This window comes from Euleptes europaea, chromosome 7 (assembly GCF_029931775.1).
Source record: "Euleptes europaea isolate rEulEur1 chromosome 7, rEulEur1.hap1, whole genome shotgun sequence".
NCBI lineage: Eukaryota > Metazoa > Chordata > Lepidosauria > Squamata > Sphaerodactylidae > Euleptes > Euleptes europaea.
In genome coordinates this window covers 67,662,222-67,682,582 of record NC_079318.1, presented here as the reverse complement: position 1 = coordinate 67,682,582, position 20,361 = coordinate 67,662,222, and the positions used below count along the sequence as shown (strand labels likewise).

General features: G+C 40.4%; 1 protein-coding gene across 1 annotated transcript in view; it reads left to right on the top strand.

Annotated features, from left to right (window-relative positions):
- Positions 1-20,361, top strand: part of PSME4 (proteasome activator subunit 4) — a 100,168-nt gene that overhangs the window by 17,654 nt on the left and 62,153 nt on the right. Inside the window, exons 4-11 of the mRNA XM_056853856.1 lie at positions 5,502-5,546; positions 7,033-7,182; positions 9,682-9,745; positions 10,655-10,729; positions 12,227-12,349; positions 13,669-13,761; positions 15,007-15,272; positions 18,486-18,672. Coding sequence (XP_056709834.1) covers positions 5,502-5,546; positions 7,033-7,182; positions 9,682-9,745; positions 10,655-10,729; positions 12,227-12,349; positions 13,669-13,761; positions 15,007-15,272; positions 18,486-18,672 — 1,003 coding nt within the window. The remainder of the gene's footprint in view (positions 1-5,501; positions 5,547-7,032; positions 7,183-9,681; positions 9,746-10,654; positions 10,730-12,226; positions 12,350-13,668; positions 13,762-15,006; positions 15,273-18,485; positions 18,673-20,361) is intronic.

Sequence of the window (20,361 nt, the reverse complement as noted above, 5' to 3'; positions counted from 1 at the left end):
GGATTTGAAAGGTTGATTTAAAAAGGGGATAATGGCATCATTTCACCGATGTATTCTCTGATTCTGTTTTCAGTTCTATAATTTTTAATTTTTTTGTTTTTAAATCTTTCTTGTTTATGTTCAGTTCATGTCGACCAGGCTTGTCTTCACCTAAAACATTTGTGCTTAATGTTTTACATAGGTGGTAAGGACTTCTTTTTTGTTTAGCTCTGGCCGATGTGTTATCTGTTTGCATGTTCTGTTCAGCTGTAACACTTGTCACATCCATGTAACTTTTCTGCATACAAGACTGAAAAAAGACCAATGTTAACATTACACCACTGTTTATGGGAATGTCGCACTTTATTTAAACCCCTTGAAGTGTGAAACAATATATTGTGTGTGGAGTGGCTGAAAAACATGGCTATTTGCTAATTTCTGTTAATCACGTATTATCAAAAGGAGTTAAAGAGAATATACTGTTTTAATTATTGGGCATAATTTGCAAAAAGCTCTAAAATGCATGACTTTAACTTTCTACAGATTTTAGTACACTGGCTAAAGTAACCTTTGTTTGAGGAGATGCAGAATAGAAATAATTTTCCATGATTGAAAAGTTCTGTGGTTTGTAAAATCTCTGACCATGTTAGTGTCCAGAAAATATTCAGAAAGCTTGTTTCCAAGGATTTCACACTTTGAAGATTTTAGTAACTAGATTGTTGTAAAATAAGCAAAATCTTTGTTGCTGCATCTTAAAAGAAAAGGAAATCGTAACAAGCTTGATGTGTTTAGAATTTGTACTTCCAAAAGATGAGGTATTTTCTGTAACAAAATGTCTGACCAAATCCTGGCAATATTTTTACAGCAGCTGTATTTTAAAAAATTGTAAGAGCAGCTCAACTGGATTAGGCCAAGGGTCTGTCGAGTCCAACATCCTGCTCCCAGCAGTGGCCAGATGGTCTCAGAAAGCCAATATGCAGAGGATGATGGGAGAAGCCTCTCTTGGTTGACCCTCAACAATTCACGTTCAGGGGTCTGGCCTCTGAACCTGGAGATTTCATTTAGACGTCATGGGTTACAACCATGCCTGCAACTATTCTTCACTTGTGAATGGATTCGACATACCGTAGTTGGTTTTTCATTGTATGAAGATTTGTTTGCTTTTCTCTGGCAAGTAGGTTCAGCACAGTTTTTTTGGGTGAACCAAAAACTAGGGTTATACCCGAGATAATTCTCTCTGCTTATCCACAACATTTATAATTGTGTAAGCGTCTGCCTCTTTCCCCCCCTCCTGCCTTTGAGAACACAGCTAGATGAGATGGCACAAGATTTATAGGTTAGTAGTTGAAGGGGGAAAGAGGAGGATGGAATAGTGAATGTGGAACCGTGGGAGGGTTTTTTTAACCTTTTCACATGGAACTGCTCTTCGTCCCACATGGGAAACATACAGGCAGCTGTGTATCTTTCTCTGCAGGGCAAATAACAGTTCCCAGGGGAGACATGGGATTTAAATCATTAAAATAACATGTAGAAGACACTCACCCTATTAACTTCTCAGAAAACCACAGGAGATGGAATTAAGGACCTTCAGCCCCTAGTGCTTTAAACTTTCCTTGCAGGAGAGGTTCTCCCAACTGCTTGATAATTTCGTTTGCCCTTTTCTTCATCTGTTTTAGCTCTGCAGTATCATTTTTAAGACGGAGCAATTGTACACAGTATTCCAAATGCATCTGTACAATAGATTCATATAGGCAATTGGGTATTTCAAGCATCTACCACAGTGTTGACAGAGGCAAATGATCCTGCTGTGTTCCTTGCACTTTTATTGTTCATCTCAATGTTATTAGATCAGTGCTTATCAAATCTGGGTCTTGCCTTATTGCCCATTTCTGTATGTTTTTCTGTAACTTAACACACCTTTTCTTACGTTGCAACATCATAGAACTATCATCGATCCACCTGCCAGGTTTTCGTGCAAAGAGAAGGGAGGATGAGACTGAAAATTTGAGGGATATAAATTCTTAGTGCTTAGAGCACTCCTCTGAGAAGAATGCTTTCTTCATTATTGAATTCCCATCCCAGTCAATATAATAGGCATAGTGTTTATATAGGGCTGCACCTAATGGTTTCTTTTATCTAAGTGAGGAATCTTCTGTTGGAGGAGGAATCCTTTCCTCCAGCAGAAGCGCTCTTTCTTTCAGTGGGAGATCCTTTGCTTAGTAGAAGGGAATCATTGATCCAACCCATAGCTCTTTTTGTGCATTACACTGTGAGAATGTGGAAGAATTCTGTAAAGTAAATCAGTGTTGCCCCTGTGTTACAGATGAAAGGCTGAGAGATTGTGGGTTGATTAAGATCCCCTAGTGAATTCATAGTACAGGTGAGAAAGTCAGGAACGTCTGGCTCACATTTGGTCTTTTAGCACCTAGGCTACAAATTTATGCCCCACTGGTCACAGAATTACTTTAATATTCTGGCCTGAATGGCAGAGTTCTCAGTAGGGTTGCCAACTCTGAATTGGGGAAATTCCTGGAGATTTGGGAGCAGGGTTTGGGGAGGAAAAGGAGCTCAGTGGGATGGGATGCCACAGAGTCCACCCCCTGAATCTGCAATTTCCTCCAGGGGAAATGATCTCTGAAGCCAGGAGTTCAGTTGTAACTCTGGGAGAACTCACCCCCTCCCCGGGGAGGTTGGCATGCCTTGTTCCCAGAATGTTAGATGGATTGCTAGTCTGATATAGCATCACTTCATTCTTTGCTCATGAGCAGTGTGGATTAGTATAATTAGAGGGTAACTGAAGGTATTCCATTCATGCAATGAATGTCTGGTAGCATTAATAGCTCAACATTGATGTGCTTTGCAATACTCTGTGTCTTGTTTCTCTCCACCCAAAAACCATACCAAACACATTTTTGAAAGGAGGATAGTCAACTTAGATTACATCACCCTACTTTGTTTTGAAACTGACTTGTCATTCTGCAGGGTTTTATTGGTAAAAAAAAAATAGATGCACAGTCTCTCAACACACTACAATTTCTGTCTTCCAGTATTACTGGGACTTTGAATGCAATTGTTTGGTTTGTATTAGCCTGAAATGATGTCACTTGAGCGCAAAGTTCAGAAAGCACATAAAAATCTTAATTTCTTCTTTGAATTCTTTTGTGAAGTAAGTGGGGCCTTTGTTTTGGAATAATGCTGACAATCATGCCTCACCTCTGCGGGATCTTGGCTGGCAGGCTAGACTTCCTGATCTGGGGACTGGCACTTGCCTACAAAATTCATGCCCCAGTATATGCATTAAATGTTCTAGCTCACCTGGTAGGCTTGTTGGCTTTGCTGCAGCGGACTGACACGGGTGCCCTTTAGTGTTCATAAGGCCTAAGGTTCTCCCCTCTCGTGTGTGTAATTATGAAAGAGTACGGAGGCAGGATCCTCTTTCGCCAGTCCCATGCTGACAGACAAGTCACAAGCAGCTACTGTGGGAACTCCAAGCTCTTCCCTTGACTTGTGCAGCCTAGAGTGTCATGTTTATAGCCATATTGATAACACAGAATGAGACACAAGTAGGTGATGCAGGGGCTATAGTTATTTAAAATGCTGCTAGTTCCTTCATGCTGGGTGGTATTCTAACAAATTGTACTGCATCCATTATGTATGTCTCTTACCTTGGCATAGCGTTCTTGTCTGACAGCCAAGTTGGACCCCCCCCCCCCGCTTCAGTAGTGTACTTCCCAAGCAAAAGAAGGAGTTTCTGTTGCCTCCTTTCTTTTAGGTTGAAGTTTATTCCTGGAAAATAATTCCTGGAAAATATCCAGAATGCTTGGGACTAGAAGTGTTCTGTATTTCAGATCTTTCTTTATTTTGGAATATTTTGGAATATTTGCATATGTATAGTGAGATATCTTGGCGAGGGGACCCAAGTCTAAACACGAAATGCGTTTATGTTTTATATATGTTTTATGTACACTTTATAGACACATAGCCTGAATGTAATTTTAAACAATACTTTTAATAATTTTGTATATATTGAGAGAAAGAGAGTCTTGGTGCACTGCTGAGGGCCTGTGAGTAATGCCTGCATGTTGGCTCCAAACATTTGGTTTTTGGGTCATTCTAGTTTTTGGATGTCCGGTTAAGGGATACTCAAATATTTAACTTTCCATTTTAGGGTCCCCTCTGGCATTGGTATTTTATGACTTGACTTTGAAATACTCTACTTTTTATAGTAGTAGAAAAATTGTAGCTTGGACATCGAATTGCATAACGTTTTGCTACTTTGACTATGAACAGGAATTGTTTAATAATAACAATAAGTAATCATGTAGTATATTGCAAGTGTTCAAACAACATCAGGCTTTTTGTAATGTGGGAGGTGATTGTGGTGTGGTAGCATGCCACTCTGGCATCATTTGTAAAGAAACCCCAGGTGGGTGGGCAAGATGATATGATTACTTCTCACACCACTGTCACCCAGCTGTAAGAGTCAGTGGTGCTGGTATGGAAAGTGGCCAGTCCATCCCCATGTCCACACAATGCTGTTTTAAAAACTGTGGAAGCTGTTCCCCTGCTTCAAATATGACATATTAATTGTACCTTGGTAAACCAGTATAGTTTGGGGTTGCATTGAGGCTGGAAGATAGCTTGCTCTTGGGCCACCTGAATGAATTTGTGTCTGGAGTAACATTGCAACTGGGAACTTTCGCAGATCATAGCAGCTAATGCTACACCAGCTCTAAAATGCCAACTGAAAGTGCAAGGGGAAAAGGTAGCTGCATGGCGTTTTAGGCTGTAAGTGAGCACAGAGCATCTAACTGTGCCATGTCTTGTACTCCTCACCTGGCAGGAAAAGTAAAACTGGCATCTTTAATGTAGAGTTCTGTGTTTCGTAGGATCATGAATGAATTTATAAGTACTTTAGGTCTTCCTTTAAACTGAGAGAGTTTTAATTTTTGAATAACAATTAATGGCAGACTTCAATGAAATGTGTGCGTTCCTGGTAACAGACCAGAGAAATGAATGAATAAAGAGTGTTGGAAAAGGTGACACGGAGAAACGGCGATTCTATTTGTTTTCTGTAGAATATCTCTAAAGGGAAACAATTCACGACATTTGTATTAACAGGAAAAAATCTGAAAATAATGAGCTGCATTTAATTAATCTCAGAGATTTTGTGTGATTTTTTTCTTAGTATTTTTTTAAACTGGTTATGGTGATAATGGGCTTGGATGCATAATGAAAGAAGGGGGGAGTTGTACTAGCGCTTACTCCTGTTTATGGCCCAATGGATGCTTGAGGAGGAGGAGTAAAGAGCAACATCTGGAATCAAGCAAGTTGGTTTTCATCCTTATATTGAGGATTCCATAACGAAGGCAAATTAACTGTCGCATGTACACGGATGCTGTCTAATTGCATCAATACCACTTAGCTTTTGCACAGTTATGCAGTTGTCTTTAATATGCAGCACTGAAAGTATGTTGATATAATTTTATTTATAACTCCTCTCCCACCTTTTTTTCTTTCAGCTCTGTAGAAAGCGTTTTAAAAACCCTTGTGAAAAACTGTCGCCCGTAAGTATTTCTTAATATTTCCAAAGCTCTGGGTCCTGTGACTCCCTTCTGTGAAGCGGGGAGCTATACTGCAGTGGAGCGAAGTTTGTTTCCTTGCCTTAAGGTCTTGTTCTGCAGTTTGACAGTGCAGCCCTACACTTGTGTATGGGGTTTCCCATTTGCCCAGTTATGGAAGGGGGGGAAGTCTTGTGTGCACTAGGGGCTCTGTATTCTGGAAGTAGCGACTGGAGCCCTGTGTGCTTAAGCAACTTTAAACCATGCGTAAAAACTCTCAAAGCAGGTGGAGGAGAATGGAGGAATGTGTTTTTGAGAGTATAATATGTAACTGTTTGTTAGTGAAGGTTATACATGTAAGTGTTCTGTAAGCAACTGGGTTGGCTTGGTGAGCATACTTTTAAAAAGTCGATTCTTCCTTGAGCATCTCTTCCACCTGTGTGGCTGGGCTTGGTTACATCCCAGTACTTTCAGGCTCCATCATTCTATAGCTCTATAGTCCAGAGCCCAAGATGCCTAACTACTGTATCTTAATAGACTTTAAAATAAAGTTACGCAAATAGCAAGAATATGGGTATGATTGCAGACCGTGCACTTTTCATGCATCTTAAATCTATTCTATTTAGGTAAGTTCTGTCCCAGTTAAATCAGTGGGTCTTTTTTCTCAGATGATGTTGATTGAACTGGGCAAGATTTTGAGCTATAAATTCCTAGAGCCTAGACCAGCTTTGTGGATGGGTTGCAAGACTGCCCTCAGTGGACTCTGGAAAAAGCAAGGCGAAAGGCAATAAGCATGTTTTTTTTTTTCCTTTGCAGCTCACAGGCTGGCCCACAAAGAGAATCTTTTTGCTCTGTCCCCTCTAGTTAGGAACTACCATGTAAAAGATGCCTTGAGCACTGTGTAAACCGGGCCTATTCCAGTAAGGCAGATTTACAGATAATATAAATTGTCACCCCATCTCTAGTAGTCAGTATTTACAGCTTAGAATCTTCTCATCTTCCCTTATGGCATTTTTTTGATTTCATAAGAATATCAGAATTGCCTTCAGTTCAATGTATTATTTATCTATTAAAACATTTATATTGTGCCTTTCCTTGTGGTTCAGGGTAGCTGACAATAATAGCTAAAATATTTTCAGTTAAAACCAAAACAAAATCACAAACACTAAATCTCTTCCCCCCCATTAAAAGATGCCTGCTGTTCAAATAGTATTTGCTGTTCTGCAGTAACCAGCCAGATCTTACGTAAGGCTGCAGCTGGGACGCGCCAGTCTTCCTCTGTTTTTCAGTGTTCCACGTCTGTGCAGGGAGGTGCCATTTATTTGTCAGTTTTAGTGGCATTTATTAACTATAGCTTATACAATTCTTCCTGTGTGTTTAAAAAAGGCATCTAAGTGAATCACCACATCTTTTTGGTATTGTGCTAATTCTGTTTTGTTAAAAGTGTTTTTTTGTGTGTGTATATTGGTTAGCATGTCCCTATTCGCTTTAGGTATTTTCCAGACAACGCAACAGCCGAGATGCTAGATGAGTGGCGGCCATTAATGTGTCCTTTTGACGTTACCATGCAGAAGGCCATCACTTACTTTGAATTGTTTCTTCCTACCACTCTGCCTCCAGAACTTCACCACAAAGGCTTTAAGTAAGTTGCTGTTGTGATTTAAAATTTCTTCATGGAATGATCTTTTGTATGCTAAGCTGTTACTTGTTTTTTGGCAGCTAGTATGATACATGTATTGAGTTGTGCCTGATTTATAAAAAGAGTTCTGAGTTTGTCTTTGAATTAGGATGGTATTTCTCCAAATTGGCGAACATAAAATTAATAGGATAACGTCAACTTCTGAAGTTATCATTCTTTGAGTGGGAAGGAGATGAACCTCCAGGACTGAACACAGAGTGCCTGGCCCTGATTCTTTCTATGGTGCTGATACCAGCAATTCTGATACTGAAACTTTATCAGAGTTGGTGCATAAAATCCATATAGGTGTGGTGCTGATGCAGAATCGTTTGAGGAACAAACTAAGCATTTCAGTATCTAGGCATCTGGTTCAGTCTTTGGTATCTAACACTTTGAAGGGTCATTGCCTAACCGTATCACCATTCTTACTTTACCCAAGAAGGTTGTTTTGGTAGACTTCTCATTTTGTTTTGCTTCCAGATTAAAGGAGGCAATTGAAGGTGCCTTATTCAGAATTTTGGAGCTAGCAGTGGTTTGATTGATGAGGTTCTTGTTAATGTTGCTTACATATATGAATGGGCTAGATGTGTTTCTATTTGACTTTCAATTCTGACTCTATTAGTGTTACATGTCTCTTGTCAGCACTGTAATATTAATTTCATACTGAAAAAAACACATCAAATAATATCTTAGCATCTTGTGTCGTTTTTAGGGGGGGATTTGGATGGAAAAAGAATGCTAGAATTATATGCCAGTTTTGCACTCTATTGCCAATCCATCTAAAGTGTGAAATTAGAATTAGAAAAAAGCATATTTTAGTAGTCTTCTTGCAAAATTCACAATATGTTCAATACACATTTGGGTCCACATTGGGGAGAAAAGTGGGATATAAATAACTAAATACACAGAAACAAAAAATTGCACGGAGAAGAGGGAGAGTACGTTTGTGGGAAGTGGCAACTACCTCTTTCCACCAAGAGTCAAAATTTACATAAAACACTGGGAGGGGTTTTATCTTTGGGCAAGAACCAAAATCTTTGCTAGTGAAGTCACTCTTTAAAAAGGGAGATGGGAGAAGGAACTAAAATCACCTGGATAGAGATCGTTTTCAGTGTAGGTACTGAACACATTTAAAGTTGATTGACTTAGCTACACAGCAAGCGTTATAAATGTTTTGAAAGCTAGTCTTTCACACTTGGTGTCCTCATTAACTGAGACAGCTGCATATTTCAAAGCTTTTCCAGGTTGTCCTTGAGTGTTCTCATGAAATTGCTTCCTATGGTAGTGCTGTGTCTTTGTGGGGCTTATCATCTCTTCAAGGTCATATTAAGCCACACTTATTCAAGTGCCTGACCACAGAACACCTCTGCTCTGGACTGTGTCCTATCCTGGAATTCTTCACATAACTTTATAAATGCTTGCTTTCATCCTTATGGTGGCAAATGTTGATTAGGCACATTGCAGCATACCAAATTTTCTACTTTGTGCTTTCTGAGATTCAGTGGGGAATACATTGTCCATGTCGATTAAATTTGTTTTATTGGAATGTGCTTTATTATTTAATGTTTTTTGCTGATGCTTGTGTCCTTGGGGCTTTGCTCAGAGTTGGATCTAACCAGCTTTTCTGGGAGTAAAAAAAGGAGGAGGAGGTCCCTAAGACCACCTGAAAAGGCTATCTTGGATATATTAGGACTTGCATGGACAAAAGCCATGGGAATTGTAGTAAGGAGACAAATTGAGTGAAATTGAATGAAAAAGTAGACTGGATCCAAACATCTGCATTTATATCTCTATTTCGTTCTCATGACTGTTATAGAGTTTCCAAGGTTTTAAGCAAGCTCTTTCGCACTCAGTCGCATTTGGTTCTAAATGAATGGTGCATTCCAGAGATTGTATGGAGAAAATGAATGACATATTCCAGAGATTGTATGTATCTGTCATCCTATTCCCTCACCATTTTCTTTTAGGTCTTCAGTCACCCATTAGGTTTGCAACAGTTCCAAGGCCACAGATATTTTTATTAGCCTGCATGTACTTCTCGGGGAAGGAGAACCCACTTCTGGGCACTTGGAGGCAATTCTTACTAGTTGCAGGCCTGTTCTGAATTAGCTTACAAATGATCCAGTCATGGCTTTAGATCTCAGCTTGATTATAAGGAGGGTGGATTTAAATCACAATTTAAATCACTAGTCAGTAACACTTGATTTAAATCATGGTTTTTTACAGAAAGACTCATTCTTGTTGGTATAATAATATTTACAATCAGATGAAGGTTTCATTTTTGGAATAATAAATTTTCAGAGTTTTTACAGTTATATAAAAATCACTGATTTGGTTATACTATTAGAAATACATAGACAGATAATGATGAAATTAATACTGCGTAAGTATTGTAGGAGTTGGAATCATGATTTCTGTAGTAAGCAGTGATAAGTGTGATGGCCTAATTTAATTGTCTTGCAGACTCTGGTTTGATGAGTTTTTGGGCCTTTGGGTTTCTGTTCAGAATCTTCCCCAATGGGAAGGGGTAAGTATCTCAATTTCTTTCTCTCCCCCCCCCCCCACTGGTCAACATAAAGTAGGTGTGTCTGGCTTTGTAACTCAACTAGAAATAGGTGGTTCTAGGGGAAAAATTAAATTAAGGACTGTCAAACTCACCAGCTGAATGAACAAGCCAGATTTTCGTTTTGTTTGACATTTTTGATTGCTTTCTCATACAGTATTTCTTGATAATCTTTTTGGAATGCTAGCATTTTCCAAACTGAGAGCTGATGTTTAGGCTGTTGTAACTGCTTTATTTTCTTATTCTTCAAATCACACCAGTGCATCAGAATACATCTGGTATATGTAATATGCAGGGAAACATATAGATATGAGCGAAGGTTCTGTTTTCATGTTAGCCATAATTGTTGAAACAGAGAAAAGATGTAACAAAATCCATGTACATGCCTTTTTATTAAGACCAACCTCTGTGCTTTATTTTGGGGTGGGAGGGGGTTGGGCTTAACAAAACAAATTATTACATGGCTTAATAAAAAATTATTACATGGCTCTTGGTTTTGGATATTTAGTCAGAACTCTCAACAAAGCATCACAATGGGTCCTCAGACTCTTCCTGTCGCACTTTGATCTGTTGAAGACGTAATTTCTCCATCTTTTTGCCACAGCTCAGATAGGGAGCATTCTAATATGTTCCCCTTTCCTCCCTCCCTTTGCCAGTCCCCTGCCCCTTAACTGTGTTATAGTGTTATGTTTGCAGCAAAGTTAATAATAGACAAGTGTTTAGCTTTCAACCAGACTTTCCAACCAGTTTCATACTTGGGTTTAAGACCAGCCATGTTTGCCACAGCACTGTATCATGGTTAGTGCTAAAAAGGGAATTATCACTGAGAATGTGTGCTAAGTCATGAAATGTGTTCTTTTGCTCTCTTTCTAGCATCTTGTCAACATTTTTGCACGCTTGGCTACTGATAATATAGGCTACATTGACTGGGACCCCTATGTTCCAAAGGTAATGTCTAATAATAGAAGCGATAAGGGTATAAATTACAGGAGAATTGCTGGGGAAAGCTTTGTTATCCCCCCCCCCCCCAATTGATGGGGAATGGTTGTTGATGGCTAATCAAACGTGCTGGATACGGAAGCGTATTGCTGTGTCTTGCCCTGTATCCAAAGGAATCCACGGAGGCCATTGGAAATGCCATGGGGATGGCTCCCATGCCTGGTGGGACCCTTCCCTTGCCAAGCCATCCTATGCAGCAGATAGACAAGCAGACCAGCTGCCTTGGAGCCCCCTTCCTGAGTGATGGGTTTAGTGTTTTCTGGTGCTGGCTGTAGCTAGCTAGATACCCTGGGGAGGTGCACATCCCTTTGTTAATTACCACATTCTAGTATCCGGAGTGGCTCTCATGGCTACTAGTTAATAAGGCCTATCCTTGATTTTTTAAAAAATGTCTTTTTCTCTAGACTGATTAAGGCTTGCATGACGAAATCTCCCTTACTGGTTGTGGAAGTGCTGCCTTTCAATTTTGGTACATGGCTTTGCATTTTGAGTTTGAGAAAAAAACAAATTCACGTCACTCTTCTCCCGCCCTGAAATTATTTCCTCATAAGATTACTAAACAGTCCCATCTGTATTTAAAGTATTCTTAATAAGAGGAGGGGTAATCTGTTCCCCTGATAATGTGAATTTTTTCTTTAGCCTTTCCTCTAAAATATGATAACCAAAACATCATATACCGTGGAGTCACCTTAAATTTGAAACCAATGTTGGCATGCTTTCTGTGGGCGCTCCTGCGATCAGCTGTGGCAGATGGACTCTGGGAAGCAACTAATGTGACTACTCCTTAAAAAAAAACCAAAAAAAAAACCCCGGAAAGTAATGCCAGTCTTCTACAATTTCCCTCCCTCTGCCCTGTCCCCCCTTCCGCTGTGAGTGTTTACATCTCACTAAATAATTTTTAATGACTGGCAGCGTGTCTTGTTTTTACACTCGGTGCCAAGTAATTTCTGAATTTTTTTTTTAACCTTGAGGCATTTCAAATTTTACTCTATAGTTTTAAAGCTTTCCTCTTGTATTGCCAAGCTTCTCAGGGCCCCCGATAATGCTGGGAGCTGGAACGCGAGCTTCAACTGCTGCTGCTGGGAGCAGGGTTTTTGTTCAGCAGCCCTTGATTGACTTGAAAGGGTAATTTCTGCTGGCAATACACTTTTTATTTAGCGGTGAGCACTGGTGCTTTTGAAGGCTAGTGGGGGACATATATCTAGCAATGAGAAGTTTCACTGTGGCAAGCATGTATAAATCAAGCAGTTAAAAATTCCAGATGATTATTACTGAAGTTTATTACTGAAATCTTGACAAAAACCCCTGTTGTTTCAGCAAAGCTGTTGCTGGCAGTGTGCTTTGAGGATCACACTGTTGTCACATTTTGATATTCTGGATATGTTGTAAATGGAATATTATTCCTGTTGTACTTATTTAATCAATTATTTCCCCCCCCCCCCACAGATATTTACTAGAATACTGCGAAGTTTGAATCTTCCAGTGGGAAGCAACCAGGTGTTGGTTCCAAGGTTCTTAACAAATGCTTATGATATAGGCCATGCGGTCATGTGGATCACAGCTATGATGGTATGATCCTTTTTGTTTTCAGTGTACACTCACCCTGTTATCCAAACCTTGGCATTCATTATATATTGTTCCTGGGCCCCTTCATGATTGTGACCTTGTGTGTAAATATGTGTTAAAATAATTTTTGCTTTAGTATGTCTAGGTAATTGTTTGACTTTTTTGTGTGCCATCAAATCACATCTGACTTATGGCGACCCCTGGTGGGGTTTTCGAGGCAAGAGAGGTTCAGAGGTTGGTTTGCCATTGCCTGCCTCTGCATCATGCCCCTGGTATTCTTCCATCCAAATACTTGCCAGGGTTGACCCTGCTTAGCTTCTGAGATCGGAAATGATAAGGCTAGCCTGGGCTATTTGACTTGCCTGTAGAATAAATAAAGGAAAATGCAGGAATGGCTGTGTTGTACCCTCAGGTGGCACTGCTTTATTCCCCAGGTTGTAGAAATGTTGCTTGCCATGTAACTTATTCAGCGTGATCAGTCTGTATAATAAAGTCAGCAATACCTAGCACTAAGAGCTTCACATTTTAGGAGGTACATTAAATTTACGTGTTGTGTTATAAGTAGAACAGCCATTTGTTTGTAAGCGTGAATAAATAGAAACCCGTTATCACAGTCTAGTGTGAAATAGATGCCCAGAGTATCCCACCTTACATTTCTGGAGGTGGAACTAATGTAGTTCACATAAGTATAAATTCTTAAGGGTCACAGTTTTGGTAGCTGAAAGGGGCAGCCTTCCCTACACGTTATTCCCAAGCTATCTGTACTTAGGCCATATTAAGTTTGGGCAAGCACGGTTTAGGAGCCAATGTGACCCCATGCTGGCGTAAGTGCCTATTTATCCTGTGATAATGGGCACTTAAGCCGGCATGTGGGGCATTTCCACTGGTGCCATGGAACTGCACTGCCCCCCCCCCCCCCACCGGCGCAAGTCCCTGCGCCAGCATTCCGGGAGGTGTTCCCAGGAGTGGAGCTGCCCCTTTCACCCCAGGAATGCCCCTCCCATGGCGGCGTGGCTACACCACCTTTTTTGGGTGGTGTAGGCCTGCTAAAGGCTATGGGGCTTTTTTGCCCTTCTTCTTCTTTTTTTTACATTTAAAAGTGTTTTTTTTCTTCTCTGTGGTGGCCAGGAATACACTTTGGCGGTGTGGTGACTGCGCCACGTCCGGCTGCCACACAACCCCGCCCCCCAGGGGTCTTTATAAAGACTTTCTCTTAGAGCCAATTAAGATTGAGCTTGTTATAATTACACTGTGGCCTTGTTAGGGTTTCTTGGAGGTCAGTCAAATAACACAACTTTGTTATCTCTTTTTTTTCTGCACAGGGGGGACCGAGTAAGCTTGTACAGAAGCACTTGTCTGGGTTATTCAAAAGCATTGCCTCTTTTTATCATCCTTCAAATAATGGTCGCTGGTTGGTAAGGATATATATGTTTCCCCCATGTCAAGATTAGAAATGCTTGTATTCAAGTAGAATCTTGATGTTTTTGATTTTCTTCAGCTGTAAATATTTGATCTAAACAGCAGATTGAGTTACAGCACATTCCTTTGCACATTTTTGTAAACATAAAATCCTGAGGGAAATTAAAAAGAAGCTAGAAAGCTAGTGATCAATTAAAATCTGCTCTTATTATCCATTGTTAAAGGGCAGAGTCTGACATCAAATCCAAGATCCTGGGAATTCAGAAGCCAAATCTGAAGTCGTTGCTAGAAAATTAAGACAAAGATACATAAACTGCTGGCTTTAGAAACTTGCTAGCTGTGGAATTTTAATTTGGAAGGGCTAGGGTGGGTGGGCACTGGCAAACCACCCCGTAAACAAAGTCTGCCTAGTAAACGTCGGGATGTGACGTCACCCCATGGGTCAGGAATGACCCGGTGCCTGCACAGGGGACCTTTACCTTTTACCTTAGGGTGGGTGGGAGTGAGGAATAAAAAGAAGTGGCCTTTTGTAATGAATTTTTGGGAAAGGAGTGCCCACTCCTTTCTGTTCCACCACCCATCCAGCCCTTCACTGCCTAGGCCTGCTGAACTTCAGAAACTCAGGCAGAGGCAGGCCTTGAGTTTCAGTGACTCCTTAATTTGACATGCTGAGAAACAGTATTCTCAGTGGATCAGTTTATTGTGGCGCATCAGTTTAATAAATGCTTAGACTGCTAAGATACTGAAAATCTTATTCAGAGGAGCATCCATGTGGCTTGGAGCATCCAAGAATACTACATATTAACAGTTTATTAGCCGCGCTCATAACTGCAATTGTTTCTCAGTTGCTGTGGCTGTAACTGTGGCCAACTAGGCCACATGTTAAGTTCCCTTTGTTAATAATCTCCCTGAGAGATGATCAAATTAATTGCACAGATGAGCCGTTAAATGTCCAGACAGGCTGTGGGACCTTTGTGGTGAACATATTCTTTTAAGGCAGAAGATTGTAGGCTGCTTTGCCAAATGGCATAGGTCAATATATTTTTAACATACTGAGAGCCTGGCCTGATGCATGTCTGTTTAGAAATAAGACCCAAGTTTGTTCAGTGGGAGTTACTTCCAAGGTAAATGTGCACTGGATTGTAGCCTGAGGACAGAGAAGACAAAATTGATCTTAATGTTGTTTTTTTGCCATTCATTAATGGAAACTGACTCTATTGCCCTTTTCTGTACGATGGCAGAACAAGCTCATGAAGCTACTTCAGCGGCTACCAAGTAGTGTTGTCAGAAGAGTGCATCGTGAACGATACAAGAAGATGACTTGGCTTACGCCTGTGCCTGATAGCCATAAACTTACTGACCAGGATATCACAGACTTTGTAGAATGTATTATTCAGCCTGTCCTCCTGGCTATGTTTAGCAAAACTGGAAGCTTAGAGGCGGCCCAAGCTCTGCAGAACCTTGCACTAATGCGCCCTGAGTTGGTAATCCCACCAGTACTTGAAAAGTGAGTACTACTGGAACCTAACGGAGACAAAAAAAAACCAAAAAAAAAAAAACCCACAGCAATTGGTGCAAGGGAAAAGTATTTAATCATTAAATTGCCCCTACGCGTTTCGCATACGCTTCCTCAGGGGGATCTGATGAATAAAACATACAATAAAATGTTAGCACGTGTATCCATGTAAGTTTAAAACACGTCGATAAATGATCTAAAATAATAATATAAATATAAACCGGTTACATTATCAGAATACATGTTATTTATGCATTAAAAACTATTTGATTATACCTAAGACTGCTCTCAGAGCAAGAGCAAAGTATGTTGTCAAAATACAGGTTTTTTTGGAAAAACATTAAACTACAGGTTGAGTATCCCTTATCTGGACTGCTTGGGACCAGAAGTGGTCCGTATTTCGGATCTTTCCGTATTTTGGAATATTAGCATGTCCATAATGGGCTATCTTGGGGATGGGACCCAAGTCTAAACCCAGAATTCATGTATGTTTTATATACACTGTATACACATAGCCTTAATGTAATTTTAAACAATATTTTTTGTGTACATTGAACCATCAGAAAGCAAACTGGTATGCTGCCGAGGGCCTGTGAGTAATGCCTGCATGCCAGCTCAAAAAGTCTGGTTTTCAGGTCATTCCGGACATTGGATGTCTGGATAAGGGATACTCAACCTGTAATACAAATAATGCTGCATTCTGTATAAAATTATCAGAAAATTTTCTTTAGAATTCACAAGAAATATTACTGACCTTTTAAAACTCAAATGTCCCAAGCAAGTAATGAAACAATCATGACTCCTAAGCCAGTTGCAGCCAGTATCTTAATTATACAAGTGCTTCCCAGGAGAGGGTGTAATGTTTTCAGCTTCGATATCCATTCAAGCTTTTAAAAGGTTTTTGTCATTGTGTTTATCTAATTTGTATACAATCCAAAAAGAAAAATCAGTGGATTTATGATTAAATCTTATGAAATGTTCCACTAGAGGTGCCCCTATGTTAAAGGCCTGTTTGTGTTACCTATATACATTTTTTCCACACATGTAGGATATTGTGTATACCACATGGTTACTATTACAGGAAGTAAATTGCTTTAAGTCATATTGTTTTTTTATCCACTGGGTTTACAAAGTATTTAATGGATTTTGTGTTACTACAGAAGCAGCAATGCCCACATGGGTGGTGACCTGATGGTAAATTGCTGCCTGACAGGACAGGTTGTAAATTTTTGCCATAATAAGTGTTGCTAATAGGTCCTTTAGACTAGCTGGGTTTTTTTGTATGCAATAATAGGATTCTTGTTGCACATAAGGATATAATACAAAATATTCCAATTCCTATAGATGCTCTTTTTTTAAAGCTACACCCACATGATTGTAGGTGAGGCTGCTTACTAGTCTGTCCTGATCCTTATTTACTTTCTTATCCGACAGAATCTGTCTTCTGTCTTTAGTGATGGCCCTAGTAAAGGATGATTTTGCAACCAGCTTTGGTTATCCTTTTTCAGCCAGTTTTTTTCTGTAATATTGAAGCCTCCCTTTGAAAATCCTGTAGCTTCATGCATTTTTTCTCTTATTCTGAGAAACTGACTGTAAAGTAGATTGTTTTTTACTTGTGGCGGATGGTGGCTGTCATACCTAAGGAGGGAATTTTTATCAGGTTTTTCTTGTATAATTTTGTGAAAATCTGGTTTCCATCCCTGCAGACCATATTATCTAGAAAATTAATTTGATTATTGTCTGTGTGTAATTCGAAATTTAAATTATTGTCTCTGTTGTCAAGCCACCTATGAAATGTTTTTAGTTGGTTCAAATCACCTGTGTTAACATTTGGCTTTGGATGGTGAAGAAAAAGGGCCCTAAACTGTTCTTTCTGCAGCTGAATAACTCAGCTTTGGCCAGGGAAATTTTCTTTGGGTGAATGGTGTAGATTACCCATCCTTTTTTGGACACTGTAGCTGACATACAGAATTTTGCAGTATGTAGTTTAAATCAATTTTTTTCCAGATCTGTAGGCTGCCATTCTGTCCCAGATCAGCCCCACAAGTCTGTTTATAATACCTGAACAATAAGAGTTTAAAAGCATTTATGTAAAAGCAGGTATCAAAACAGTAAAAAGAAATACAATCAGGTCCTAGGATTAGCTGCAAATTTCCCAAACCGTACTGGACTTTTCCCTTTGCTGTTTCTAATATAGGCCCCAGAGGGAGAAAATGCAGTCTGATTTTGGTTTATTTGTATTTAATGTTACATTGCATTCTGTTGACTATGTTTGTTTGGAAGTCATTTTCCAATCCGTTGCTTTGGGTGTCATGCAGTCAAACCGTAAAATATATCCATCTAGACTGAGCCTCTGCAGGCGAGCTGCTGTAATGTTAATACATTGCTCTGAAATAAGGAAGATGAAGATGTTAGACTGCGACAGTATGCCTCCGCAGTCATTCTAACCTTGAGTTCGGTCTGCTCTCCTCTCTCTTCTGCCTCCCCACTTACACTTGTCATTGGCATGTGTCCAGCTTTCACGTGTTGCTCGAATGGACTCAAAGAACTATTTTGCTTCCCTCTCACATTATCTGTTAGTGGGACGATGCCTCCTTCCCTTGGCATAGCTTTGCAGACCCTTGCAATGGGGAGGCAGTGCTGCGTCAGGAGAAAGACGTGTCCCCCCCTTTCATATGCAGTCTGGCCCCTCGTGTTTCTTCCCTTTCATTGAACGTGGAGCAGAGTGCAAATGACTGTGGATAATCTAGTGGAGCCTAGGCCTCCACCTCCTACTCAGCTCTGGAGCAGGTGACAACAGTAGATCTCCACAGCTGCAGGCCAAGCAAGATGGATGGGGAGCAACATAGGCCGTTTCCTTCCATGGGGACACCATTTGTGTCATAGTGCTGCTTTTTCTGTGGTTCTGCAGTCCCACAAAAATCAGAAAAATGCTACCAGAAACAGCTGCATGGTTAGGAACAGGCTTTGTCCATTTGGTATCTGAACCAACAAGGGGTCCAGTGGATGTATAAAAAGTCTGTATTCAAAGAACGGTTTCAGTAATGCAACGAAATGTAATTCTGTTCTTCGAGGGTTTCCAAAAGTAATATTCTGCATAGCCTTGTAGGATAGCTTCTTTGAGTGTCTGTAACGGCAAATATATCACAAAAGCTGAAAATCCTTTCTTAAAACTTTCTCCTCCAAAAAAACAACCCTCCATAGAACATACCCTGCACTGGAGACATTAACAGAACCTCATCAACTCACGGCCACCTTAAGCTGTGTAATTGGAGTCGCTCGTAGCCTGGTGTCCGGGGGCAAGTCATTTCCTGAGGGTCCAACGCACATGTTGCCTCTGTTGATGAGAGCGTTGCCTGGTGTGGATCCAAATGACTTTAGCAAATGCATGGTGAGTATTTTGTTGGTGTGTTATGGTCGATTGTGAGCCATTTCAGAATATGGTTCTGATTTTCACCTTGTTACTCGGTCCCTGGGTGCCCTCCGGTTTTTCATCCTCTTTCCCTGTAGTTCTTACCTTGGCTGCTACGTTCTGCCTCCCAGTCTCTCGGCTGTCACTGTCGCCTCCATTAAGGTCTTGTTCTAGTACCTTATGGGGGTGGAAGGGATTACACACACAGGCACATTTCAATGGCTTGTATTGTATTGTAGCATAAGCAGGATTTAAATTCAAAATCAGCTTTGAGACGGAAGTTAGACTGTTATGCAACTCACATCGTTCAGTAGCTTTTTCTGGGGCTCAAATGTAACAAAATTTACTTTTTTCAGACTCGGTTATAACTTTACATAAGACAATGTAATGGTTACATAAAGATTCTTAGGCTCATATGCTCCCTCCCATCCCCCTTGTGTACATGCTCAATAATTAAACCCTTCCCTTTTACAGAAGACCGTAGTTGACTTCTGCTTCCCAACTACAAACTATATTTTGTGCTTTACCTTCAACCAGGGCTAAACTGTGATTCAGAGACTTGGTTTGGAGGATAGAGAATGATCAATAATTTGTGGTTTGGAAATAATGACGAAGTGTGGAGGCTACAAAGAGGAAGGGTGTTGGTTATTGGGCCACATATGAGTGCATGATTCTGAGGGTTGCTCTAGACACATCCATGCTGCTTTCTCACTCGTACTGCAATGTTGTTGTAACTCGTACACATGCCTTCTCACACCCTTTTTGATCATCGGAACATGATGTTGCAGTGTTCCTTGTTTCTGTGTTATTCTCAGTGATGCCTTAACCCATCAGACATCTTGTTTTAAGATTCATGGCCAAATAACAAACACAGTATACCTAATTCTAAACCTGCCCCCCCATGTAGATCAACAAACCCAGAAAGTGGGCCCAGGTATAGGTGGGGGGCATTTCTCCGCATACCTAGGGGGACCCCCTAAGTTTGTAGCAAAATTCAACAAAGAAAAAAGGTTAAAAATGTAATGTTTTTAGGAAAACACTGACATCTCACAGTGCTGCACTGTGAGATCTTGTTCACCATTTTGAAAAAGGGAGGAGCAGGAGTCCTTGCCCTGTGACCCAGGCAGGCAGAGGTGGCGGCAGTGCAGGCAGACTGGTGATTGGCCAGCCAAGTGGTTGGGGAGGGGGGAATACCCACCGCAAGGGTCTCTCAGTTGTATATTATTCATCTGGTGACCTCTGTACTATGTCATAAAAATAGAAGTCTTGGGAGCTGAATTGAGCTTTGATCCTCCTACTCACCCCCAAAAGGAAAACTATACTTCCTCTTTTTTTGGCAGAAAATACAGTTTTGTTAATTTCAGCCTGTATGCCCCTTTGTTTCCCATTCATTGCAGTTGGGGTAAAAGTACCCAACACCTTAAATACACTGTAATTTATAGACAACTACAGGTGATGCAAGAGAGATCAAGTTCTACAGTACAACTGACCTAATTAATGTTGAAGAATATGTGGAGTATGGAGTTTTAGAAGATTGCTAGCAAAGCTGTACCAGTTTTTTCTACTTTGGGTCAATTTTCTTCTTTGGGTCAATTCGACTCCATTATGGGGGCAAGTTAAGTTTTCAGCTTCCAGTACATCTGATGCATGGTGAAACCTTTCTATCTT